We start from the raw sequence: 26,630 nt of genomic DNA, 5'->3' as shown, positions 1-26,630 counted from the left end.
TAGATAATATTTTTTTTGGGAAGGTAAGTGAATATTTTTTGAGGATGGCCATTTTCAAGCACAAGATGTGTCTGACAAAAGTCTTAGAATATTAAAAAAATATAAATTTAATTAGTGCCTTCAATAGTTCAATCATTGGATTGATTTTTAAAAGCTATATTTTTTTGTAGTCTTTGAAAAAATGGACCATCTTTGTTTTTAGTCGTCAAATTTCAAAATCATAAGTTTTGGTCTTTATTTTTAAAATATCCAAATTAAATTTTAATCCCTAAAAAGCCAACAAGTTTTCATCTCTTACAAAGCTTGGATGTTTAAAAAAATATATACAGAGATTCAGATGATAACTTACAGTTTTAAAAGTCGAGAATTAAAATCAAAGATACTTGCTTTTAAGGAGCTAAAATAAGAATACCATTAACCCTTATCTTGAAATACTTAGTTCACTTCTCTAGCTACTTTCTTTGACATTCATGTATATATGCACTATAAAGATCAAATAATGGAGTACTAAGGACTTATCTAGTTATCTACCACAATAAATATATCTCTCAACTTCAACCCAATATATAGTATTATAAACGGCTAAATATTCCCAAAACAGAATATATAAAAAGATTTATTTTGATGATTATCAATATAAAAATTGTTCTATTAATCAATTGAAAATCATCATAACTTTACTGCTATATATGGTAATATTTTAATAAATAATGTAAAAATATTTACAGTGTATTTCAGTTAAATAATCTTAGGAATTCCATTTATATTATTATTATTATAAGATCGTTATAAATTATCATTTATTGATAGTTTCAATTAGACGTGAAATAATCTTAGGAACCTTTTTTTTTATTTTATTTTAAAGATCTACTAAACAAATTTAATAGTTAAGCAATTAATTGAGTAATTTAACCTTCTATAATACTATTATAATTATAATATACGTCTACTATCTAGTTTTTTCTTATATATAATATAAAATTCATCTGTGTAAAGATGAACACAATATTGCGATCCGTAAATAAGTACATAAGGAATGAAAACATTGGGATCGACTCAGAAAGGTCCTTCCCTTTGGGAAGATCGAAAAGATTATAAACAAAAGTTATACTAATTTAAAAAGAAAAAAAAATTATATATATAGATGACGAAAGGATGAAAAAGAAAGTCCACATATACATATATATATATATATATATATATATATATATATATATATATATATATATATATCACATTATATATATGGAGGTAGCTATAGCTAACCTTGCCATGGCTTTTGAGACTGATTTTGGTGATCATGGATGCAATTTCCAATGCCGGCAATGGTGAGAATATCAGTATGAGAGAGGGGCCTAAGACCCAAGAAATCTCTAGTCAACCCTTCGTTAATATTTCCAGCTGCACCAGTACTACTACTTGTTTTTGAGAATGTGTCATGCAAATACAAGTTATGATGATCATCATCATCGAGTTTCTTTGAGCTCTGAATGAATGCATCCTCAAAAGGGGTTCCCTCAAAGGCAGAAGGAGAAACTGAGAAAGAGTTGATAACATCATGAAGAAGGGATGGTGCAGAAGAAGACACAGCAGCACCAGCTTTATTCCCCAATGGTGATGATAATAAGCCATGGCTGAACACTGTAGCAGTTTTAGTAGTTGTTGTTGTTGTTGTTGAGGTGGTGGTGTCTTCACGTGAGGACAAGTTCAACCCAAAATGAGCACTGGCAGAATCAGCAGAATAGGACACGTGAGCATGATGGTGGGGCCCAGTCATGGCTGGTGAGGAACCACTTCTGCTCATGGTTGCACCCATCTGAGCTGCTTTCTGCAGCAATGCTGTGGCTGACATGTGTGGGGGGTTAGCGACTGTTTTGTAGGCAGCAAGAGTGGGACCAAGGCTAGGGTTAGGATTAGGGTTTTCCTGGTGAGGAGGAGAGAACATTATGGATGAGGATGATGAGGAGAGATGATGATGGTGATGATCAACAACTACTGTTGCAGCTGGTGGGCCAAGCCAAGGGGGCATTTCTGTCCTAACATTGAAACTTTGCTGCTCTTTTTTCAATGGGAAGGCATGGAGGTTATTTTGAGGGTTGAATTGGGTTTGGAGAGTACTCATTTGGTGGTGAGAGGAAGAAGAAGGTTGTTGTTGTTGTTGTTGTGGGGGAAGAAGTGGGTTTGTGATGGCTCTTGCACTCTCCTCTGCTAATGCATCACAGAAAGCTCTGTGGGTTATGAAACTGTCCCTCCTGGAAAAAAAAGTACCATGAACAAACAAAATTACAAAACCAACAAATGTTATTAAAAAACTGTTGTGACAGTAGTGTAGAATTATTGACTTTCTCACTCTCATCCTCTCTCTTACTTTTCAACATTCTTTAAAGACATGTAGATATTCCATTAAAAAAAATTCCATACTAGGAATGTCCACTCTCTCTAGGGAGGGATTATGAGAAACTGCTATATCAATGTAATGAATTTAATGTCTCCTCAGTGCATATCATCTTGTAAGAAGGAATATAAGGAATGTGTAAAAAGTATATATTATAACTATGACAAGAGATTAACTTATAATAAAGATAACTCTTAAAATTTCATTTTAAGAAAATAAATGATAAAAATGAGAAATAACTCTAAAGAGTTATTTTTAGTTGATTTCTCATCTTATATTATTAATGGAATTGGAATAGAAAAAAAAATTACTTTTGTGAATTCATCTTAGTCAACCTAAGAATATTGAAATCCCATCCTCCATAAATGAATATTATTGATGTGTCTTAACTAAACTGGACTTGTATGTAATACAAATGGATTTAGGTTAGTTACCTTGAGAAGAGGGTTCCACAGTCACATCTGTACTCCCTAGTGCCACAGGTTTTGGAGTGAGCTTTCCAATCTGATTGAACTGCATACTTCTTGGAGCACTTGTCACATTTCCACTTCTTCTCACCGTGCTTTCTGCAGAAGTGCTTCTTGATCCCAGTTAGGTCCCCCAGGGCCCTTGATGGGTCATGATGTACACAACTTGGCTCTGGACACACATACACCTTCTTCCTCACCTCTTTGCTTGTTCTCTGCTTCAGTTTCCATGGCAAATTGTGCCCTCTTCTGTGAAGCTGAAGGTTCTGATCTCTTTGAAATCCTTTGTTACAGATCTCACAAATGAACCTGTTTGTGGCAAGAAGACTCTTGGGGGACAAGGCTATTACCTCAGCATCAGGGTCTGAATAGTCAAAAACAAAAATAAATTAAAAAACACATTAAACTACACAAAAAAATGACATATATGTATTGACTACTAACCAAACCAAAACAAATGAGGTTTAGACTTTGAATAGTTAAAATAAGAAGAAGAAAAAACCTGGGTTGCCAGGGAGGTTTCTCTTTTTCTTTGACTGTTGAGTCTGAGATGGTGGTTGAGCCATGTAACTGGTTCCAATTTCAGTTCTGTTACCTGAGGAAGCAGCACTAGCTTCACCAGATGCAGAAGTCAAATTTGACATGTTTTCCTCCACTACTACTTGTTGCTGCTGTTGGTGGTGGAACATAAAACCCTTCATCTCCATATATATATATATATATATATGCAAGTTTTAGAAACCTAAGATTGTGGTATAGGCCATAGATCTTGGTTTTTTCAAATGCTGGGAAGGTTTCTGGGATCTAAAGGACAAACCTTACCAAAAATAGAAAGGGAAGAAAAATGAAAAAAAAAAAGGTGGACTACAGTCTACAAAAGCTTAGACTGGAAAGAAAAAGAACAAGACACAACAAATTAAGAAGGCAAAAAGATATTGATATTAAACTCAGAAGTAAGTAATAAGTCTCTCTATATGACCACTACTAGAAAACTTGTTACTAGTTTGGAACTGACCAAAGAGACAAGCTTTTGTTTTTATGAAAGAGCAGAAGAAAGAAACAAGTAAGAGAGAGTTTATGATGAAGAGAAGTGGAAGGTGAAGCAGATGGTGGTGTAGCCGCAATCCGTATTTTTCTCCTTCATGGTTTGAAAAACCATGCTTGATAATAATAATAATATATATATATATATATATATATGATAATATATATTACCTAGGAAATAAATAAATATATAAAATCCAAGGAAAGCCACACAAATATGAACAAAAATATAGACCCTGTTGTTTAAAAGTTTAAACTCATTATCAGAAAGAGAGAATGAGAGAGAAGAGAGAGAGGGGTGTGGATGAGAAGAAGAGGATTCTCTGTGTACCTCAGCTAGTCCAAAACCACAAACACAAAATAGGGGAACCTTAAGGGCTACGGCTAACTCTGACGTTGAGCTTTCTCTCTTTCCTTCTGTTCTCTCTCTCAACCCCCAGGAAAAAAATCACTACAATATATTTCTCTCTTTATTGTGTGTTTTTTCTTTTGCTTCAAAATAAGAGTTAAAACTTAAAAGTGTTTTGGCTAAAAAGAATAATTAAACTTTTGTTCAAATACACCCTTCTTCTTGCTTGGCTTTCCCTTCTCTTGTAAAGTAAGCACAAAAAAGCAACCACAAAAAGAGAGTATCATTTGTATACACAGATAGAGAGAGAAGCTAAAATTCTATTATTTAACTAACATCATGGCTGTTAGACCCTTCTAGTTCTCGGCTTTCTACATTTTACAGCGACATGATTGATTTATCGATTAAATTCTAACAAGCATGGCTAAAAGCTTTCCCTTATTAATTCTTTTTTATATAAACTATCTGTGTATTTAATTCAAACTTCTTTTCATCATATCCTTCATTTCATTATCATTGTAACGATTGACTTATAAAAAAAGCTGAATATTCTGACAAATTTTGCATGGTTCTCTGTATTATTGAATTAAATAAAATTGTAAACAAATTAAATAGATCTTGTTAAGTTGTGTGGAATATGGATCTAGAAAGGCAAAGCTGCCACCCCTCTTTCTCTCTCTCTCTCTCTATCTATCTATCTTTCTTATTCCCATCCGTATCTTTATCAACCACAATTTTTGTCGACCCAGTCATTTTCATTTCAAATTGGTCATTATCAGTATGGAAAAATTAATTAATGATGCTACAAATTATCATGTGGGATTAATTTAATCTTTAGAGCATCAACTTGGACACTCCTGTTGTGAGGATTAACAATGCTTCCTTGACACTTGCACTAAAGTTGACTCCACAGTCAAAAGTTGCAAAAAAATTCTGATATTGTTAGTTATTAAGAGATATTAAACACTTAAATAAGTGGTAAAGAAAATTTAGTTGTTACTTTATTAATGTTGTAAAAAATTGAGTCATTCTTATTTTCAGTGAGTTTCTGATCTTAATTAGAAAAATATGTATATGTGTAACCTTTTTTTTTGTTACAGTTTTTAAATTAATTCAGTGTGTGTCTGTGCATGTTTTGTGACTGTTAACTCAAAGCTGAAGCTAATTTGTTGTAGTATTTCTTTTAATCTTTTGTACATTACAAATTCTGAAATTTCAGTACACAATAACAACGTGAAGATGTATAAAATATTGTGATTTAGTATGTAAGATAAGATGTCACAGTGATAAAGAGATTAAGAGCACAGTTAACAGCCATACACGAATCTTGAACATATATATTACTTGCAAAACTACATTGTTTTCTGCTTGTTCAGCTTTTCAAAGGGCTGTGTTCCCTACACCGTGAATTGGTTTCAAAATTTGGCATTAGAAAATCATTTTAATTTTGTCTTGGTCTTGTTTTATTCTTCAATGATTAATTTTTTGAAAAGGGGATCCTGCACGACCCAAGTCTCAATATGCTCTCCCAGCTCATCCTTGCTATTAACATAGTATTTACAGAGCACAAATTTAGAACTAGCTGGTGAATACAATAGTACATTTATTATTGCAAGTGTGGGAGGATATTTTAATGTTTATATATATTTTGTAGTATATGTAAAGTTTTCATTGAAATGTCATCATGCACATTTGGCATAATCTATCCCAACATCCCATATATCTAAGTATACCAGTTCGAAGGAAAATTACGTTACTGACTCTTTAATTAAGGACAGATTCACATTAGGTGTTTAAAGAAAATTACGTTGTTTGACTATAACAATTACAGATCTGACTGTCTAGGAATAAACTGATTTTTGAAGATTATCAATTTTCTGTGATAGAGGTTATTAGCAAGATTAAGTTTCTTCTGTATAGACAAGTGCACCTGTTGCATTTGTTTTAGCATCTTGATATAGGTCTTCTTGTATTAGGGAGACTTTTGATTTTCTTTAACTGCGGGGTATGTCCCGCTTATTATTGTATCATTTTGGGTTTAATATAATTTACATTTTTCCCCCAAAAAAAGTATACCAGTTCCAAAGTTGGAGAAAATTAATTATTCATCTCTAACTTTTTTAGTAGATGCAATTAGATATTAAGAAAAAAAAATCATTCTAGTTAAGGAAAAGGATTGAGTTGTCAAAAAAATTGAATTCCAACTATAATTCTTGTTACTGTCACAAATGGATCAAACACATATTATTCTATTGAAGGATCTTTTACTGTACTTATGATCTTCTATGCCGAAGGGTCTTCTATGCTGAAGAATATTTGGAATCTCTTGCCAAAGTCTCGAGTGTGTGAGTATCCAATAGAGCAGAAAGGGATATTTACAAAAGACACTTCAACATTCAAGTGAGGGTTCAACTCAGAACTATTAATGATATGCAATGCGTATCTGAAAATGAATCAGTCCTATTACTTGAGGGATTCACCCTTTTTATACTAACCATGTTGGGCCTATCACATGTAATTATACTAGTTATGTAATACTCTTCCTAATCATGCTTAGATACTTCTAATCAAGTGATTATCTTTAAGTGGGCTTAACGATGATAATCATGATCAACTGAGACTTGTTGTTTGCACATGTTGATGGTCGAGACATAATATTCGACATATGTGAATGTGTAGCTGAATGATGTGTTCTTTTTTGGTGTGTCAGATACCATATGATCAAGTACTTATAATTCTAAATTTGAATTCGATCATATTTACTTCTTAGACTTGAATTGGAACAAAATTTCAAGTTATTTAGGAGCAGGTTGAGATGACTCGTACTCTGAAACTGTAATGATGGTAAGCAAACTGGTTTTCAAATGTATAATTAACTACAATAAAATAAATTTATTAGTTGGTACTTGATTCTGAACTTCTAAAGTGTAAATTTTATACTTGTACTATTGATATGATTTGATATACATATTAATTAGTTTAGATGGCTCCATTGACAAATCTCTGCCTCTAACTATAACTGCTTAATTTTCATGCTTCTACTCATCTTGTTTATCTATTTAGTTGCTTGCATTAGAAAAATAACATAGGTCGAATTTTGGAGTCAGGTCTATCGGAAATATCTGCATTCGAGATCAAACTTGTGGCATGAAGACAAAAGTACATATATATGTACATGTTCTCCAGCAACCCGTAAATATTAATATTTAAGTAACATAAAAGTTATTTACATGTCATTGTATTTACGAAGTAGCGTTACTTCAGAAGAAGAAAAAAAAACTAAGTAGCATTAATGCAACTCAGTTATAAATTAATAAGTCTATTCAGAAGTCGAGTAGAAGAGCAATTAACCATGTTACTAGTCACTATCGTGGAAACGTACCACAAGGGCACTGCAACTAATCTATAACTTGATTATTATAAAGAAAATAATTTCATTTGGGGTCATTTTTCTTTTAAATAATTTTATCCTTAATTATTATAAATTACTATAAGATAACTTTCAACCGTTACATCTTTCAAAACAACATCCAACTGCATGTATAATTAACTTTCAATTTGCACTAGTTAATGTAAGCTTAATATATGGGGCAAATTAACTACAGAATTTACAACATTCACATGTATATTATATGTATAATTTGTTTAATTTAGACTTTTATAGTTATATTTTTTTAACCTTATATAAATCTATGTACCAAAAACAAAACACATATATTTTTCATAATTTATATAATAATATATAATAACAACATGAGTTTTTTCAGTTGATACACATTTTTCTTAATAATTTATAGAATTATATAAATCAAGAGATATGAAAATAATATTAAAAAAAGTATTGCTCGATAAAATTCCGTTGAATTTCAAAGCATTTGAATATAATTTATCTTAATGCATATTATTATTTATGTCAATAATGCGATGACGACTCCAAATAATTATTAATTCTGTGCTAAGTGGTTGGTGGGCAAAAAAGTTGTCTTCGAAAGTACGCTTTAATTTTGATATTTCAGATGATGTTTGATGTCGCTGTGTGTGTAAATATATTCGTCACGAGTAGTGTGTGTATATATAATATTTAATAAAATTAAGTTATTGGTATATATATTGATATATTATATTAATAGACAATTTCATTTATATAAAAATAGAAATATGTTATAATACAACATACTGTTAATAATTTTAACTGTACTAATAATTTAATTTCAATTCCACAAAAGTTATGTCAATAGAAAAAAAAATAATGTTTCATTTTTTATGTTGATATATATATATATATATATATATATATATATATATATACTTTTTTTTAGTAATAATAGTATATTTATAAATACATTCATGGAAAAGGAATCATCTTATTATAATTATAAAAAATATTGACCTAAAAAAATTGGATATATATATATTCATTACAAATGACACAGGTGTTCTCATAACATAAGTTTATTCGAGTTGTTAAGACTACAATATAGATAGGAAATGATTCATTTCTAATAAAAGAAAAATTGGATAGTACATGATAAAAAGTGCTTTTTATCATACTCACTTTTTTTTTATTAATAAGACTTATATAAATTAAAGAGCAAGATTAAAAATAAGTTGATTGTTTCTCTCTATAAAATAAACATGTAACCCTCTCAAAAAAAAATGTAACAACAAAGTAAAATAAGCACCACAGATGGAGATGACCTAATGAATTTTTTTTTTTTTTTTTGTAATCCAATGTAACCACAGCAATTGCAAATAGCAAATAAGAAATGAGATCATTTTATTTATTTGTACAGTTTTTTTCATCTATATTTATTTGTAGAATCTAATAATGTGACTAAGGACAGCATTCTTAGCCGTTAGCATTGGCCAAAATGATGATGAGAGTATAATTTGTCGCCCGCAAAGGTAAAGCAAACTAGAGACAGTGTGAAACCCAAAAGGTCAAAACAATTATCTGCAGATCTGTGTATAGAGATGATAGAGGAACACACCTCATGCAAATGCAAGTACCAAGTGCAGAAGATGAGATGGCTAGATCAAATCGGTAGGCCCCACATACAAAATATCATGAACGGGTTCAGGTGCTTTCCACTCCATTGTCAATTTGTCAAAACAATTATTAAATAAAGGATTGGTTTTAGTTCAATTCTCTGAGTTATATTACAAATAAAATTATCTAAATTACTCATATTAACGATTAATTTAAATATTTATGGTAAATTGTAGTACTTGTTTGAATGTTACTATATTGTTAAGCCTTCATTATAGTTGATTATGAGTTTATAAATTAATATTTTTCTTCTTCTAATATGATTTATTTCTTATTTAAAGACCAACTAAAATTTAAACCTGAAATAGTTGATTACAAATCTTTATCACTTATGCAAATGTTATTGGTAGATTTAACAACGATTTTGAGGTTTGTTAAGTTTATGGATGGGGGTAGTGTACACTGTACAATATAAATCCCACGTACGTGTATGTATGGTTGTGATGTGTTTGGTCTGGCAAGAAAGTGGACCCCTCTGAGAAAGATCACTATGCATATCTGAAAATCTCATTTTCATGAGCACAATCACACGGCAATTTTACATTGCATTATTATAGGTAGGCATATGCATAGCCCACACACCCGTGAAGGGTGAAAAGGACAAGTGATAGGGAAGAGGATCCCGTCTCTCTCATCTCATGTGCCACATAAATATAACCATCAATAAATAATGTTCAACGTTTACTCCATTTTCAGGGGAGGAAAAAGATAAAATAGAAAAAAAAACATGATCATACACCATTTCATTAATAATAAAAGGATTGATTAATCAGGAACATAAGTAAAGGTTTGTGAATTAGAATAAAATCTATACGTTCTTGCAAGATTGTAAACGACTTAATTGACTTGTTTATTTTCATACAAAACTCACCTAAAAGTTATGAATCAAATTACACAAAAGAAATGTTAAATATTGAAACAAATCAGATAGATAGATTGAACGTTATTATTTAATACAAAACTTTCATGTATTTTTCTTAAGTGACAAAACTTTAATGTCGCAAACATATAAGTTATTGTCACTTATATATTGATCGGTTACTCATTTTGAAAAGAAAAAAAAAATACTGTACACTTAACATCAATAATGTGGGTTGGGTCACTTTGTGGTGATGACTTAGTGTGTGTTTGAATTACACAAACATACACTTCGTGAATCTGTTTTGCATATTGAAGTTGATTTGGTTAGAAGCTACTATTTGTAATTTTTACATTTTTTTAATTATTAGACATAGTTTGAGTCTTGATGCACATCACCAAGAGTCTAAGACATCATATCAAACACACACTTAGTCTTTGTTTAGTTGGATATATTTAAGAAGAAAGGAAATTATAGAGAAGGAAACAAAGAGGGTTGAATAGTCTTACATGCTAAAGTTATGGTAAGTATCGGTATAATATATTTTATCATTAATACAAATTCAGAATATTTATGTTAACAATTAAATTTTTATAATCAATGACAGATAATCGAATATAACTTATTAGTAAATAAGCTTTTTCATAGTGTCATTTAACGAATAAAGTTAAAGATTCTATTCGTTATGAATAATTTTGGGAGTACTTGTTGAATTGGACTTCCATTATCATCCTTAATGATTGTGCCTTAAAAAAATTATACGGAAAGAGAGGAGTTGTGGATTGTGATATGACGTAACAGGAGGCAAGCCATACCCAACTTTACAAATGTTCTTTTTCACATGCCCTCATGTCTCACATTATACTCCCCACCACATTATGACCCTAGTCCATTTTTTTTCTTTAGCCCTTCATAAAATTATGTATTAAATGAATCTATCCATAATTGTATTTATATATTCAATCCCTGTTCAAACATACATTTTGTATGATTCTATTTGTTTAAGAAAACAAAAAACCAATATTGACTAACTGCCTGAGTAATCTTCCCAAAGATACGTTTATATCACATCATTTTTGGTAAATACAGGACTAAAACGTGTATTAAATTTTTACAAGGAATAAAATCAACACATCAAAATATTTTGAGAGAAGAAAAACATATTTTATATAAAAAGAAAAAGAAATAAAAAGAGCAGAATTAACCCCCCAAAAAACCTAATATCCTGTTCAAACACTCGACCAAACATGAAAATTCTGTCTAAAGGATGCAACTTTATCATCATATATTATTCCAAAACTTGGCAAAATCTATCGTCCACTCATAATAAAACTGCAGGTATTACGTGATCCATTTTGCGACCAACAAAAATGAAAAGTACTAGCTTTTCTGAACGTAACACTAATCTTTGATTGACTCAGTGCGTAGAAAACATGGTGGACCATAGTCTCAACTCAACATGAATTTCTATGTGGGTGGGAACTGTATACTATAGGCCCCAAAAAATACAAATAATAACAATAAGCTCCAATTGCGTTCATGATAGGGCAACAATAGTATACACTACTTGAAATGTCTGATTGTCACTGTCAAAGTACCGATTCCAACCTACTGAGACTTTCAGTGTCCAAATCTACTAAAATTTAAACACGACAATTTTTGTCCTCCAACATTGTTAAATGGTTATACACAGACCTCCTTTTAAGTGGATCTACCCATTAAAGTTTCTCAAGTAAACTGAAATGTCATCAACTCTTAAAATTGGTAATGTGGACTTCATTAAACTTTACATTATTAGCTCTCCATATAGTACGATCATATTAAAAAAATTAAATCTTTCATTGCAAGGAAAAAGAATCATTTGTTACATTTGTGGTAATGGTATCATCCTAGGTGATTCTTGTCTCTAACAGAGGCAAGGAGAAAAGAAAGAATGATCAATGATGATAGGAAGAATGTAGAATAGATGCAGGAACCTGCAGAATGTATGAACTTGTAAAATTATTTGAATGTTTATTTAATAATTTCTCTTTGAGAAAAAAAAAAAAAGTCATCTTATGAAAGAGACTGTATACAAACTAGAGTCTAATTGGTATACGAAGCCCGTCATAGCTCAGTTGTGCATCAAGGCCTTCAGACTCCAATAGCTTCGCAAGGGAGTCATTCACTTCTTCATGATCCATCAGATGCATCATACCTTCAAATTACCAATAAAGAGATATTGAAAAATTAATTTTCTAAAGCATTGTACATTGATGGAAAAAAGTAAATACTAACTGCCCCACATTTTTTATTTACTAATTTTGAACTTCTAAAGGGGTTCTATCAGGCTTCCTAAATGCATGATCAATGAGCTGAAGTAGATTAAGGCAAGAAAGTAGAGCAAGCATTATGTAACTAGAAGGCTTAAGCTAAACTTACCGGTAAAAAGTGTTCTTTTGGGTTGAATTTTTCGCACTTCGTCCAAGGCCTGGAATGGAAGATCAGAATAAATTTCCTTTGTCCAAGGAATGTTTTACAAACGTGAAACTAACTATTACCCTTTGAAGTCCAAAATGTGTAGAAGTAGAGCAATCAGGCCTCAAAGCATCCTGTAAAATCACACACAATATGAGTGAGGGAGAAATCATACTAGTAATCCCAGTTATGCCATGTAAAGATAAGGCACATCTGTGGCAAGATAAAAGGATGGGAGGGTAGATCACCAGGATTAGAATTTCACAGTCCTTCAGAAGTGGATATGTTTCTTCAGGAATGTCGCTGACATCACTGCATATTTAGACGCACAATCAACCCACATAAATAGATGATAAAGCTGAACTGAATTATAAGCAAGTACTTTTCCACTTAGGCAGAAGCATTACCTAATGTAACATATATTACCAAAACGAAAACCAAGGGACCGATAATTCTGGCCGTGCCACACTGGTAATGGGGTGAACTGAAGTACAATAATAGAAGGGGTGAAAAATAGAGCCAAGCCCCATCCACAAGAAGGAACATGTCAGAAATTAACTGATTGAGCAATAGGTGAAAATAGAGTGAACTGGGACAAAGTACAAAAACACCCCATTTCAAGATATTGAAACTAATAATAGTACTGACCTTCAGTCCATGTACAAAAAATGGTTCTTCTGATACGATATTGAATTGCAACTCTGAGACTTGGGCACCAGGTAAGATAACACTAGTATCTACTAAATAATAATGGGTCTTTGTCATCACCTGCATATTTCAATAATGAATACATGAATAAATTCATTATAAAAACATATCCCAACAGTTGCTCATTGAAGCAACAAATGGTGAATGACTCAGCAGATTATTAAAAATGAAAAACACAAGCTTTCCTTGTTTTTCCCCTCCGCTCCAGGATAGAGCTACAAGTGCTATTAAGGGGAACTCCAAATCCACAGCACAGAAGAAATTAAATATCTAAAATGGATGACAAGTAAACCTTAAGAAATCAAGCATATTATGCTCCATCTTGAAAGTTAAAAATTAAAATATTGGAAAAGGAAGAAAATTCCCTGAAAACCTTTATTTTTCAGCTAACAGCGATCTAAATAATGGCAATTGTCTTAAAAGTAGAGTAGATTATTATGAGACAATCATGACTATAATGCAGGATGGGCAGCTTCTCTCTTAGGCATGACTTCGGAAGCTCATGTAGTGAAAAAATTGTTTCATCAAGCAAATTAGAAAAGATTGAACCTTTGAAGATATTAGATAGGATCTTCTGATACGCAATTTTTAGGTCTTCAGCCTATACCAGAAGAGGAAGATTTGATTTCTTTCAGATGACCATTATTATTAGGTTTCAGTACACACACTTTTCAATAGGCTAGTTTAAGCAGGTATAGTTAAAGCCAACTTTTAACCCTTATCATATATTAACTACAATTAGTCATATAAATATTTTCTAAATGTATAATAAATTTCTGTGGTGTAAATGCTGAAGCAGGTGTATTATTGGCATTAAGTAGCTATAAATATATACTTCAATAACATTAATTGTACACCCCAGAGAAAAAAAGAATGAATATCAGACACAACATGCACAAGTTCATAATTTCTCATGAAAAGCATTAATTTCTTTAATATAATGCTTAGATATATAGTAGGCCTTTCACCCTTAAATCATAATTACAATGTACATATACAGATAATAAGCAGAAAGTAAAATTGACAGCTTGGATTTTAGAAGAAAAGTTAATGGGAAAGGACCTCAAAGTCACGCTTGGCTACATATATTGGAATATGAGGCTGAACATTGTTTGTCCAATCTCTAAGATCATCAAGACCTGGGTACAAGAAAGAAGCAGAGCTAGTTTATATGACCAGTCAGATTTCTTATGATTTCATCCAAGCATTATTCATGTCATATTGATATTAATTATCCACAGAATATTAGAGAGTATTAATGTCAGACCTCCGATTGCATCAGCATGTGAATGAGTAATAATGACCGCATCAATTGTTCTTATCCTGACAGAAATAACAGTTACAAAGATATACATTCAAGGCAGATAAATACAAGAAAATCTGTAACACCATCTACTTAATAAATTTTAGGGTCAATAGTCAAGATTCCTCAAGAAAAAGCATTTGAAACAACAAAGAAATGCCACTTATGTACAAGTCTTATAAGATTTAATTCTCTTAATTTGTTTAGTATTAAAAAGAATTCCAGATATTTGATAAGCCCAATTCATTTTGCAGGGGTACTGATGCTTGCACAAACTTACGCTCATACACTCCTTACAGCCTTCCATTCAAACCATTGGATAACCTTAAATGACTTTTCTGAATGGTCCAAATTGTGTATATACCACATAGTTTGTGCAAGTTTCTTTTCCTAATATGCATGTCCTTTACTAACCATTGTTATTAATGTTGCATCATATTCTTTCCTAAAAAGAAAAACAAAACAAAACAAAATACATCAAATGGAGAAACCATCTCATGTAACAATGTCCATAACAGGTAAAAACTAACCCAAAAGCAGGAAACCACCGGAGAGCACTGTGATAGAAAAATCTGCAACAAGTAAATTAATTTGTTATCAGCACCCAAATGAAGCTCATGATCCAATCATATCCAGGTTTGCCTTGAAACAGAACTCAAATGATTTTAAATCCCATCTTAATATATCCATAGCTCAGACAACACTATATCCTAACACACAGTGTATATCATTTCCATGACTGAACAACTCAAACTTAATTAGAATCCAATCCACACATATGTATCTTTGAGACAAACAAGAAGAGACTCATTGACACCCATAACTCTATCACAACCAAGAAGCATACATATGTACCCATTTACATGCTACTAGCTAAGCACTTTAAATCATTCAAGACTTTTCTACAGCATAAACCGTGATAAAAAACAATGGAGTATCCTTCAACTCCAAATGGATCAATTTTAGGCTTCTTCTGCATTCAATACAAAAATTATACTATTACTAGCAACATATTCAAGGAAAGCAACAACCACTAACAACTAATTTGTCCATGTTCCAGCAGAGTCTTGACAAGTTCAAAACAAAACCTAGAACACATCACGAAATCGCATATACGGAGTAACATCAATATAAAAGGAAGATAAATCCCATCCTCCTAATTCCTAACCCAACACAATCTGAATGCATACTACATAGTGCAACTAAAAACATACTTTCCAGCATCTATAAGAATATTATTGTGTGTTCCTGAGGAACCGGGGTGACGAATGAGGATGCTTGTGTTAAGTCTCCTATTCTTATTACCCGGTTGAGCAGCTTTTGAACACACCTGCAATAACCAATAACCATAACACCAAAACCAATAAAAACCCAAAAGATTTAATTCCATGATGTCAAATTCATTCATCCATTACAATAACATGAACATGGTTGTGTGTTAAATAATGTTATGTACCTCACATTTGTGTAAAGGATTAGTCAAGCAGCTGACACGTGGAACCCCTTCACTGGTTCCAGTCCCCAAAAATATAAGCTCTGTTTGATCACCACCAAATTCCACTACTCCACCATCTCCCTTAGTAGAAGCTTCTGCAACAACACGAACTCACGAGTCAACACGAACTCACGAGTCAACACAAATTGTATGTAATAATAATTTAATTATACATAAATCAATCCACAAAGATTGAATTTTTTTTCAGAAATAAAAAGAATAATAACAAAAGATGTCTAATTTGGAACAGACAACAGTGTTCCAATTGAAAACATAGGTTAAGGTTAGGGTGCCATTTGAAAAGCTGTTAATAAAAAGAAAATAGTGGAATGGAAGTAGTGGTTACTGGAGTGGATGGAAGAAAAGGGAATGGTGGAAGAGGGACGGCAGCGCCATGAATATGAATATGGAGAGAAACGAGGCGCGAAAGAGAGGAATGGAGAAGGAAGAAGACGAATGGATGCAACCACCATTGATTTTTGATTCAATGTCTATGTAGTGTTTGTGTTGTGTTGTGTGTCAGTCACACAAACAACTACACACGTTTGTATTGTGTTGTGTTATGCCTCTCTTGGCTATTTCCCACGGGAAACATAAAACAAAGAAAAAGCTAATTTTAACTTAATTTTAGTATGTGGTTGGTTTAACCTTAGATTAAACAAACACATTCTCATGTATATTTTGTGAGAAGAATGTATTGGTAATTTTTTATTCAAAGATCATTTGGAGGTCTTTCAACGATAAATCAAATATGTATATAGATTTTTAGTTTAAGTACATGTTTAGTTTGTAATTAAAAATATTACAATAAGTATTTCAATGTAAATCAAAGGAATAAAAATAAAATAAAAGCAATTGCAATAATATTAATTTGTTGATAAAAAATATTCTCTTCAAGGTAATTTTGCAACTGCAAACTAAATATGCTGTAAATCACTGGTTTAGTGGTGGCGTGGTGGAGTTTGAATGATGTGTGTATAAGATGTTAAGTTGTAATTTTGGTGCAGTGATTGTAAGAAAATGAAAAGCACAGATTACTTATTTTAGTGGTAAAGAAATTCTTATTAAAGAATAAATTTTCATTCTTAAATACAAATGTTCCGTTGGCTACATAAAAAATCATCTTCTATCAAGTGGCCAGTGCTAAAAAAAAATTCGGAAATAGTAATCCTATATTCTATTAGTAATTTTCTGATCAATTTCTATTGTTGAGAGAGTTTTTTAACTCAATTTTTTAAACATTCAGGTGATCTGATGTATACATTTAGAAATAAAAACACCAGTCAGCTTATTAGAATTTTTCTTTTACTTCTGTAGCTGCATCTTGTATTCAATTAATTAAATATATCTTCGCAAATTATAAGGACAGGATGCCAACTCATGATTTCATAACGACATTATTATGTTTTGCAAATTTTGTACTATTTTAACTACAAATTTGATAAATATTTCAACATCTATTGATTCTTTTTCCTTTTGTAAAACTCATCTTTTAATATTACTAAACATATTATTACATAATATATTTGATAAGGAAGTCGCTTGCTGCCTTCTTTCAAAAATGTTAAGAACACACTCGTTTTTTAAGAACACACTCTACTACATGGATAAAAATGCACAAGAATTGAAAGTGGTAGAAAAACTTCTTACAATATGAATTATATTTCCAGGGGGGAAATACACTTCTATTTGAAGCAGAGGGAAAAACTAAAAAGGATTGTAAATATATCCTTTATTTAAGGATTTTGATATTTTCAACTTATAGATTTGGGAACTTCAAAAATTTTAACTGTGATTAAACTCGTTTTCATTTATTCAAGGATCGTATGTGTATTCATATAAATTTATTGTTTTATTTTGTTTGTTCTTTTCATTTAATGTTTAAGAATTAGTTCTTAAAACTTCACATAATCAATTTTATGCTAACCAAATTAGATTTGCTCCTGTTTTCAACATTCTTTTTTCATACTTACATTTGTTATTCATTTATGTATTTCATCTAATTCTTTTTCTTCTAATATAAATAAAAGCAGAAAGAAAGTAATTAAAGACATCAAAAGAAAGAAAAAATTCATGGGAAGATAAAGCACCTAAATTGATTTTAATTCATAAATAATTGGAAGGGTTAAATTACTATTATAATAATAAAGGTGATTGTCATAAAAATCAAAAATTGTCATAATCTAATTAAACACTATTTTTCAACTATTTTAAAATAAAAAAGGTCTGTATTCATTCATTGGGGGAGGGGGGAGATATGACCATAAAATGAGAGTCAAGATACAAATTTGCAAAAAAAAGTATTTGAATTTCTATTTCATTATAGCCTGTTTTTCAAAAATCAACCACATATATGAATATATCCCAGTTTCTTCCCAATCAAATTATACCAAGCACTAATTCTTGTTTCAGATCATAAGGATCCAAGTATTGGGGTTAACTTTAACCTCAGCATGAGCCAAACCTCCTCTGCAAAGTATCCTGCAAAATCAAGAAAAAAAGACGTGTGGCAAATTGAGAAAGCTCTTAAAGTTTGAAATGCACAACACCCCCCCCCCAAAATGCCATAGTCACAGTTGTTTGTTCATCTTCTAAAGAATTTAATGAAACGCTATTCATCATTACTCTGCAAGTCACTGATCCCTTCCTTATCAGTTACAACCAACATGCTCCCGGAAATTGATAAAAATCAATAAATGGTAAAATTAAAACTCATTTAAATGACAAAAAAATAGATGCCTAGATACAAGATTTAGGTTGTCAATTAGTCATTACATCAAAAGATAGAAGTTGTGTCAAATGTTAGAGGTGACATTTTTCATTTTCAGTATATATAATTTCACTAATAATTATGAAAATACCATATTGTTTTCACTTCTTTTCCTATTTTTAAAAATTTTGCAAAATAAATGATGAAAACAAAATACCAAACACCCTAAGTATTACATTGACTAAAAATTTCACACCTTGTTTGGTAGCTAAGATGGGAAACAACAACGGATGTAAAGAGAGAGTAGAATAAGAGTAGGAAAAATATAAGTCTCATAAACTCTTAACACTGAAGTATTTCATGCATACTAGGAAACCAACCAAAATGTCACAAATTGTAATTAGTGTATACAAATGACAAAATTACTTTTGTGAAAAATCAGACACACATTATACATTCGTCCATTTTTAAATACCCCTCCCTAGTAGCCTCCTCTGTAACACAATTATCAATACCAGCAAGCTGGCAGCTACTTTGATCATCACACAAACCATCACTCTGCTCAAAAAGAAGACTACCTATCAGAAGGTCCTCACTATTTTAGCTATACAGACATACAATCAGCATTCTCTAAAATCCCAACCCAACAACCACTCCCAGCACCTCCTTGCCACTCTACTTTGTAAGACATGAGTCTTTGTAACACAACACAAACAACGAACTGGAGCCCCAAAATCTAAGTAGTCAATCCCGAAGAGCAGCCCCCCCCCCAAAATGCCATAGCAGAATAGCAGATAGTGGGATGACCACAATTGCAAAGTCTAGAATATAACATTTATAATTTTATAACACACAAAAATACTGAAAATAGAAAAATACACAATTAAAAAGTAAAAGACATAGTCATACATAATTAATACGGGGAATTAATAGAGGGACTTAAAAATGTTGAGTTCTCATAAAAGACTGGGACTTAAAATGGGAAGAAAAGAACATTATTAGGTCAGTTTTGTAAGTTACAAAGGGAAAAGTAACCATCACCAACAACCGACAACAATTAATAGGGGGTCTTGTTAAAAAGGCTTAAAAGATAAAACAGATTTAAAACATTTACAATGGGAAAAGCAACCGACAACAATTAATAGGGGGCAGTATTGAAAAGGCTTAAAAGATATAGCAGATTAAAAAAGATAAAGTAAAAGATAAAAATAAATCAAAAACCCAAATCCAAACGACAAGATTCATGGGCCAATTCAAGTTTTTGATCCCACGCTGAAATTGTGCCTGCTCATTCATGCATCCCTTGTTATTTCACCACAAACTGCGGCGCCACCTGCATGTTCAGTATCAGCTCCCACCATCCACAATTCGCCGCTTATGCAGCACTATTGACTACTTAGCCCAATATTATTACAAGCAGTGGCAGTTTCAGCTTGAGACAGCTAAAAGTGTTGTAATCATTGTTTCATCGTGGGTGGTTGTTAAGCAGGGAGAGAAATGCTACCACAACTCAATGACAGGGGAGACTAACTAGACTGAGGAAGAGAGGGTTGGGGATGAGGGTGAGTGGGGGAGATTTTTATCTATCCTATCCTACTTTTTTCTAATCTAGGCCCAGCCACTTGATAAATTTTGAACTAAAATGCTGAATAAGATAAGCTTATTCTATCCTATTGGCTCACAAACAATGGAATTAGAATAGGATAGGATACCTAATCCTATCCTATTTTTCTTATCCTATGCCTTAGCCACCAAACAAGCACTGAAAAGAGAGAGTTGGTGCAAACAACTAGCATTGACCATATTAAATGGTTCATCAAACTTTTGAACATGCTAAAAAAAAGTGAAAATCAGTAAATCCAAAATACATACAAAAATTAAAGGCAACAGATATAGTTGTTGTCTTAAAGTCTCAAGTCATGGTAAAACGATATGAGCAAAGTAAATGTAAGACTTGGTAGAAACTTGATGAAGTTTAGTATCATGCATTGATTAAAAACGTTAACTAATCATTTGACTAATTTTATTTTATTTTAGAGTGGTGTGTGATCAGCTATGACAAACAAAATAATGAACATTAGAAATAAGATTGAAATACTATTATCATAGTAATATAAAGAGAATAAATTATTTAAGAATGAAGATTTATGAATACCTTTGAATACATTCTAAACAGTCACAATCTCAAAGTCTGCATGCTGAGAACAATTGCGGAAGTAGGCTGTTATATGGTCAAGGTTGTTGATGAAGATTTTATATGTTGATCCAACTCCAAAGTTCAATGACTTCAATTTAGTAGAAGGCAAACATGCTGGCTTCACAAGGGCTGACGCTCCACAAGTAACCTGAAATTGAAAAAAGGTTTTAAAAAATTAAACTTGGGCCATCAAAATATATTTCATTTGACAATTCAATGAAGAAACCCATTCTCCCTCACACACACACTGTCATATGCACAAATATATAACCACAGAATTTTCTCCATACCTTAACTGTACAGAAGGATAGTTTAACAGCTTCTGCATTATGATGTCCCTGTAACATATTGATCAAACCATGTAAAGTCTCCTCTTTTTTCCTTCGACGACATTTTTCCAATCGATCATGTGGTTCATGTATATCAATGACCAAGCCATCCATAGAAGGAAGCCGAAACTCAAAAAAGGCACAAGGTGTAGAATACAAGTAAATGAAATTGGAAAGCTGTGGTGCAGCAACTACAATCTTGCATTTAAAGCGGTTGCACATCAGATTCAAGTTACTAAGTTTAGGAGCAGATATCACAAAATCCTTAGGGTTCAAATCTGACTTAAAGGACATTTCACTTAGGTGCAAATTCTTCAAATGGACACAATTAGCAAATGGATCCAGACAGTCAGTTCCTGTATAACACAGAATGAAGTTATTTAGATGCAGAGTTGTCAAAGTTGTAAAACCAAATAGTTCTGCCAAACTTGCAAATGGATTTGAAAAGTCAGCTGCAACAGGATGCATTGAAAACTGTTCCAGATGCAAAATGTCCAATGATTTGCAACCTAAAAGGGATGATGACCCATTCGTAGGATGGCAATCTTTTAACTCGAGCTTTTTCAAAGATTGGCAAGTAAATAAAGAAAAAGGAATTTCAACTGGTGGACTGCCAGAGGTTCTGCCAGCAGTTTTTGCCCGGAGATTGATTTTGATTTCTTCCACCCCATGTGATGCTGCATATTCAATAACCTTATTCAATAGACCTTGATCTGTCGCATAATCTACCCCAAAACGGTAGTAAACAAGAAGTTTGACATGAGAAGAATCGCGATGGTTTAGGACCCACAGCACAAACTTCTTAAAGTCAACCAATCGCATGAATGATTTGCTGCTGAAATTCAGGCAGGGAACTGAAGCCCAAAGGTACCTCCACCGCTTCGATAAAACACAAGTTTGAATTGCATCCTTTGTTTCCATAAATGACAAGATATGATGGATAATACAATCCGGCATGTCACTAAGTCTATCCTCACTTTCCTCCATTTCACAGTTATCTACATTTTGAGAGGCCAAAATTTCAGTTTTTGACTTCTTCAAGGGAGGACCAGATTCCTGAGAATCAGCCTTCTGAATTTCAGCTTCACAGCACTCAACTGAATCAGTCTGGTTGAAGCTGCAACTCATGTTTCCCATCAAACCATTCCAAATTTGAAAGATCCAGTGATCAGCAGCAGTACTCCTCTATGAAGAATCTGATTAAAAACAAGAAAAATGGAAAAATAATGAGAAAAAAAGAATCAGTCTGTTCAGATAAGAGAAGTTATCAACATCTTAGAAATACCAACAAAAAAAAACTTACTACAATCAAGACAAATTGTGTTAATCTTTTTGACACAACGTCTGGCAATAATTAAAACATGACAGTAAAAATAACTTTCCCTGCCCATCAAAATACACTCCCACAATTCCCCTACACCAGAATTTCTAAGTTTAAAACCTTCTCCTCAAATTCAATCCACAAACACACTAAAATAAACTTGCCCTACCCATCAAAATACACTCCCACAATTCCCCTACACCAAAATTTCTCGTTTTTAGAATCTTCTCCTCAAATCCAATCCCCAAATACACTAAAGTTTGAATCTTGACTCCCAAATCAAAGTACCCAAAAACCCCACAAGTAAAATTCCCCGGCCAATTAAATTCAAGTGATCAGTAACAACTAAAAAAAAAAAAAAGCCAACTTTACCATTCCGTGGTTGAAAAAATCACACAAAGGCACACCCCAACAGATTGTCAATTAAAAACAAAAAGAGAAATCAATAAGCAGTTGAAAAAAGGAAGAGGGGTTTTGCACCTGAGACAGGTCCTAGGAAGAAGTGGATGATGATCATGTTTGAAGGGCACGCGCTCTGAGAAGCGAGTGTGTTGGAAATTCTGTCTCTAGATACTAGGGAGAGCTTTTTGTGTTATGTTGTGTTGTGTGAATGAAGAAGGCGTGGAAATGGAAGAAGTGGATGAGTCTCTCTCTCTCTCTCAAATTACTACTAACTCAGCTTCCAATTCAATAGTTTAATTGCATCTTTTTGGTACCACGCATTTGCTACGACCAAAGTCACACTTATGTTTTCCCTTGGCCTTTTGGGGTTTCTATCTCTTCATTTCATTCTTCCAGTAATGGGAACGGAGAGAAAAAGAGGAAAGAATAACTTTCTTCACCCCCTTGTAAGTAACAATTAAGGCATGCTTATGATTATTTTCCATGAATTATTGTAGAATAATGTACACATTTGTTTATTTATTTAATGAGTTAAATATTTATTATGTATTATTAGTATAAAGAAAATAATTTTCCTTACCAGTGTTATTATGATATTAACTAAAAAAAGTAAAAGGAATAAGCTTTTATTATGGAGATACAGAAGAACGTAACAAAAATTATAAACAACTTAATTTTGCACTCTTAATAGATTTTTAAAAAAAAATTCTTAACCAATATTATGAGAATGCCAGTTAATATTTATCTACGAAAATTCAATTAATAAGAAATTATAATATGTACTAGCTTCATTCATATTTATAAGATTCATATTTATAAGACATTGTTGGCTAATTTATACATAAGAAAATTAATTAATTTAGATATTAGCATAATATTTATCTATAATTAAAAATAAATAAATTTGTTCTTAATATTATTAAGAATTTATTCATCTTCTTCGATCTTCAAACGAGAGAGAAAGACATAATTTCAAGTAACATTTAATTATAGGCTAAAATAAATAAGAATATTTTAATAAAAAATAGTTAAAATAAAAGTCTTATAAAAGGAACAACAAAATTTTAAAGTTATATCTTTTAGATAGGAATAAAGGAAGTATAACTTTTAAAACAATCATTATAAAAATCCCTTGTGATTAATGTAGTCTGGTTTTTCAATAATTAATGCATTCTGACTTTATTTGAATTTTCCAGCGTTGTAGTAATTAATGTATTCCGATTTTAATAAATAAATGTTGAAAATAATTTTTAAAAATATAATATATTAAGTTTTTAAGATTGCAGTAATTCAATTTTAAACATTTAATTATTCAATGTATTTTTTTCAAATGATAAACTCTGTACTTCCTCTATTTTAAAATAACTAATATTTTAGCATTCAAAATCTATATTGGATGACGTTTTTAGTTTTTAATAAGATATTAAAACTTTTATTTTAAATTATTTTCCAAATAAATTACGCCTATTTAATAATTTTTTAGTATTGTATTTATCAATTTTTCGACCACCACCATTAATGACCCAGTAGTTACAATTTAGAAAGAGTAAGAACATTTTAGTAAAAAAAAATTAATACGTAATTCATTTATTGTTATTCTTAATATATATGAAAAGAAATCTTAAACACTGATGACGTTAGAATGAAGAGCGTATTCATTTATATTTTATTATTGAATGGATCATTAAATGGACTTCATTTCTATAATTTTTTTGTGTCATTTTGAATTAGTCCCTATAAAAAAATTAATGAAGGTTAAAAGTAAATAATCTATATATTATAGAGATTAAAGTAAAATTTTAAAATATGAAGGATTAAAATAAAATGACAATGATGAAATAAAAAAGGGGATTTTAAAGGGACCAAATGTCAATAAATACTTTTTAGAAAATAAAATAAAATAATTATATTTCATGAATCAAAAATATATTTAAGCCTTTTAAAAAAAATTAATGTTTACTTATAAGTAAAATTTACATGAAAAGATAAATAAATTCCAACATGATATGTATGGTTGAGAGATAATTATATCTATTAAGTATGTAATTATAGAATCAATCATTGGGCTCATGTATAAGAAATTATATTTGTTGGGTTATCTCTTTAAATGAATTTTAGTGTTTTGATAGACTAATCTCTAGCTTTTGATTTGGAGATACCCTAGATTCACCCAAAGTAAGACTTGAAAAGAAATATTGATGGACTTCATTCAAACTGAAAATATAAGAAAATATATTAATTTAAGTTCATAAAAATTAATTAATGTCATTTAATTTTGATAGTCTCAATAAAAAAATTTATCAATTTCTTAAAATATCCTTTACAATTAATTACATAGTACAAAAAAAGAGAAGATCATTAGAAATAAAACTTTAATCAAATAAATGATATTTTAGAAATGATAACATTAAATAAGAAAAAATTAGTTAAATTTTACTTATATTTTATTCCATTGCACATATAATTTTTTTCTTATATTTAAGTTGAAGGCAATAACATTTAATGCTATAAATGTAAGATTGATTGATAGTTGTTTTAGTTTGGTACATGTATAGGTGTTTGTTTGCTTGGAATTTTACAACACAACAAAAATAATTTTTTGTTGTGTATTGTGCACATACCCATAACAAAAATGTGTTTTTATTGTGTATTCAAATCAAACTACATAACAAAAATTTTCTTTGTGGTAGTAAAGGACGTGACTTCATAATACATAATGAGGTTTGTTAATGGGATATTCATTCATAAAAATTAATGTATTTATTCAACTACTAACAAAATAATACATTATTAATTAAAATTAATCAATTTGAAAGTTTTTACTAATCTTTGATGAACTGGAGTATTTGTTTTTTATATATAAGATTATTGTAGATTGTTCACAACATTGAATTGTTCAAAATAATAATGTGTTTTCGACAAGGATATTTTTCATTGTGTATTGCAAAGTTACACCTCCCAATATCGATTATTACACAATATTTTCCGTTGTAGATTGTTAAAAAAAAAAGTGTTTTTGTCAAGAGTAATTTCGTTAAAAAAATTAGGTATGATTTTAAAATAAAAAGTGTGAAAATAACTAAGCCCATTACAATCTAAACGTGCACCCATAAGTCACTAGCTCGCTATATACTCCGAAAAACCAAAACGTGTGTGATTGTGGATTGTTGCTTTCTGCACCTTCAATTATTGCTTCCTGTGCCTCAATGCATTCTAGAAAGTCCAAATTTGGAATGCAATTTTACATTTTGGACTGAGCTTTCCGATATATAATGGGGTGCAGAAAGTAATATTGGACGTACAAGAAGTTTTTGTCGTAATTGTGTTATAATTTCGTATAGATTGGACCGTGAGCGTTAAAATAGGCCCAACTCAAAGATTCTAGACAAGGTGAGTAGGTTGGACTGCCACTTGATTTTGATCAATAAATTGCAAATTGACTGTGTGAACTGAAAAGTGATATATGAGAAAATGAAATAAAAAAGTAAATTATTTGTTTAAACGTTAATATAAATGAACACTACAATTTCCTATTAGAAAATTA

The 26,630-nt window shown here is 31.2% G+C and overlaps 3 protein-coding genes across 5 annotated transcripts; all 3 read right to left on the bottom strand.

Moving 5' to 3' along the window:
* Window positions 1-969: 969 nt before the first annotated feature.
* Window positions 970-4,577, bottom strand: LOC114422297 (protein indeterminate-domain 7-like). The gene is made up of 3 exons (XM_028388586.1): window positions 3,365-4,577; window positions 2,830-3,226; window positions 970-2,252 (listed from the first exon to the last, which is right to left on the bottom strand). The coding sequence occupies exons 1-3, from the start codon at window positions 3,567-3,569 to the stop codon at window positions 1,262-1,264; spliced, it is 1,593 nt and encodes a 530-aa protein (XP_028244387.1). The 5' UTR covers window positions 3,570-4,577; the 3' UTR covers window positions 970-1,261.
* A 7,394-nt stretch (window positions 4,578-11,971) lies between these two features.
* LOC114423023 (putative hydrolase C777.06c) lies at window positions 11,972-16,700 on the bottom strand. Of its 3 annotated transcripts, XM_028389623.1 has the most exons (13): window positions 16,474-16,698; window positions 16,089-16,222; window positions 15,847-15,962; window positions 15,163-15,204; window positions 14,597-14,652; window positions 14,392-14,468; window positions 13,270-13,389; window positions 13,029-13,105; window positions 12,870-12,933; window positions 12,705-12,755; window positions 12,586-12,634; window positions 12,240-12,361; window positions 11,972-12,140 (listed from the first exon to the last, which is right to left on the bottom strand). In XM_028389623.1, the coding sequence occupies exons 1-12, from the start codon at window positions 16,598-16,600 to the stop codon at window positions 12,243-12,245; spliced, it is 1,032 nt and encodes a 343-aa protein (XP_028245424.1). In that variant the 5' UTR covers window positions 16,601-16,698; the 3' UTR covers window positions 11,972-12,140; window positions 12,240-12,242. The 3 variants fall into 3 exon arrangements, with proteins under 3 accessions (XP_028245424.1, XP_028245425.1, XP_028245423.1); XM_028389624.1 differs by having other exon boundaries at window positions 11,972-12,361; window positions 16,089-16,219; window positions 16,474-16,700; XM_028389622.1 differs by having other exon boundaries at window positions 11,985-12,361.
* Window positions 16,701-18,333: 1,633 nt separating this feature from the next.
* On the bottom strand, window positions 18,334-23,515 carry LOC114422296 (putative F-box/FBD/LRR-repeat protein At1g78840). Its single transcript, XM_028388585.1, has 4 exons — window positions 23,165-23,515; window positions 21,325-22,559; window positions 20,993-21,182; window positions 18,334-18,608 (listed from the first exon to the last, which is right to left on the bottom strand). The coding sequence occupies exons 2-3, from the start codon at window positions 22,498-22,500 to the stop codon at window positions 21,006-21,008; spliced, it is 1,353 nt and encodes a 450-aa protein (XP_028244386.1). The 5' UTR covers window positions 22,501-22,559; window positions 23,165-23,515; the 3' UTR covers window positions 18,334-18,608; window positions 20,993-21,005.
* Window positions 23,516-26,630: the final 3,115 nt, after the last annotated feature.

The sequence above is a fragment of the Glycine soja genome, chromosome 8, assembly GCF_004193775.1.
Source record: "Glycine soja cultivar W05 chromosome 8, ASM419377v2, whole genome shotgun sequence".
In the NCBI taxonomy this organism is placed as follows: Eukaryota; Viridiplantae; Streptophyta; class Magnoliopsida; order Fabales; family Fabaceae; genus Glycine; species Glycine soja.
This window is presented reverse-complemented; position numbering and strand designations above follow the sequence as displayed.

Coding starts and splice junctions, on each gene's coding strand:
- LOC114422297 (XM_028388586.1), bottom strand. CDS start 3,569: ATGGAGATGAAGGGTTTTATGTTCCACCACCAACAGCAGCAACAAGTA. Junction 3,227..3,364: donor AAACCTCCCTGGCAACCCAG/GTTTTTTCTTCT, acceptor TTGACTATTCAG/ACCCTGATGCTGAGGTAATA. Junction 2,253..2,829: donor TGTGGAACCCTCTTCTCAAG/GTAACTAACCTA, acceptor TTTTTTTTCCAG/GAGGGACAGTTTCATAACCC.
- LOC114423023 (XM_028389623.1), bottom strand. CDS start 16,600: ATGGTGGTTGCATCCATTCGTCTTCTTCCTTCTCCATTCCTCTCTTTC. Junction 14,469..14,596: donor ACATGCTGATGCAATCGGAG/GTCTGACATTAA, acceptor TCTTGTACCCAG/GTCTTGATGATCTTAGAGAT. Junction 13,106..13,269: donor TTTTTGTACATGGACTGAAG/GTCAGTACTATT, acceptor ATTGTACTTCAG/TTCACCCCATTACCAGTGTG.
- LOC114422296 (XM_028388585.1), bottom strand. CDS start 22,500: ATGGGAAACATGAGTTGCAGCTTCAACCAGACTGATTCAGTTGAGTGC. Junction 21,183..21,324: donor TATCCTTCTGTACAGTTAAG/GTATGGAGAAAA, acceptor TTTCAATTTCAG/GTTACTTGTGGAGCGTCAGC.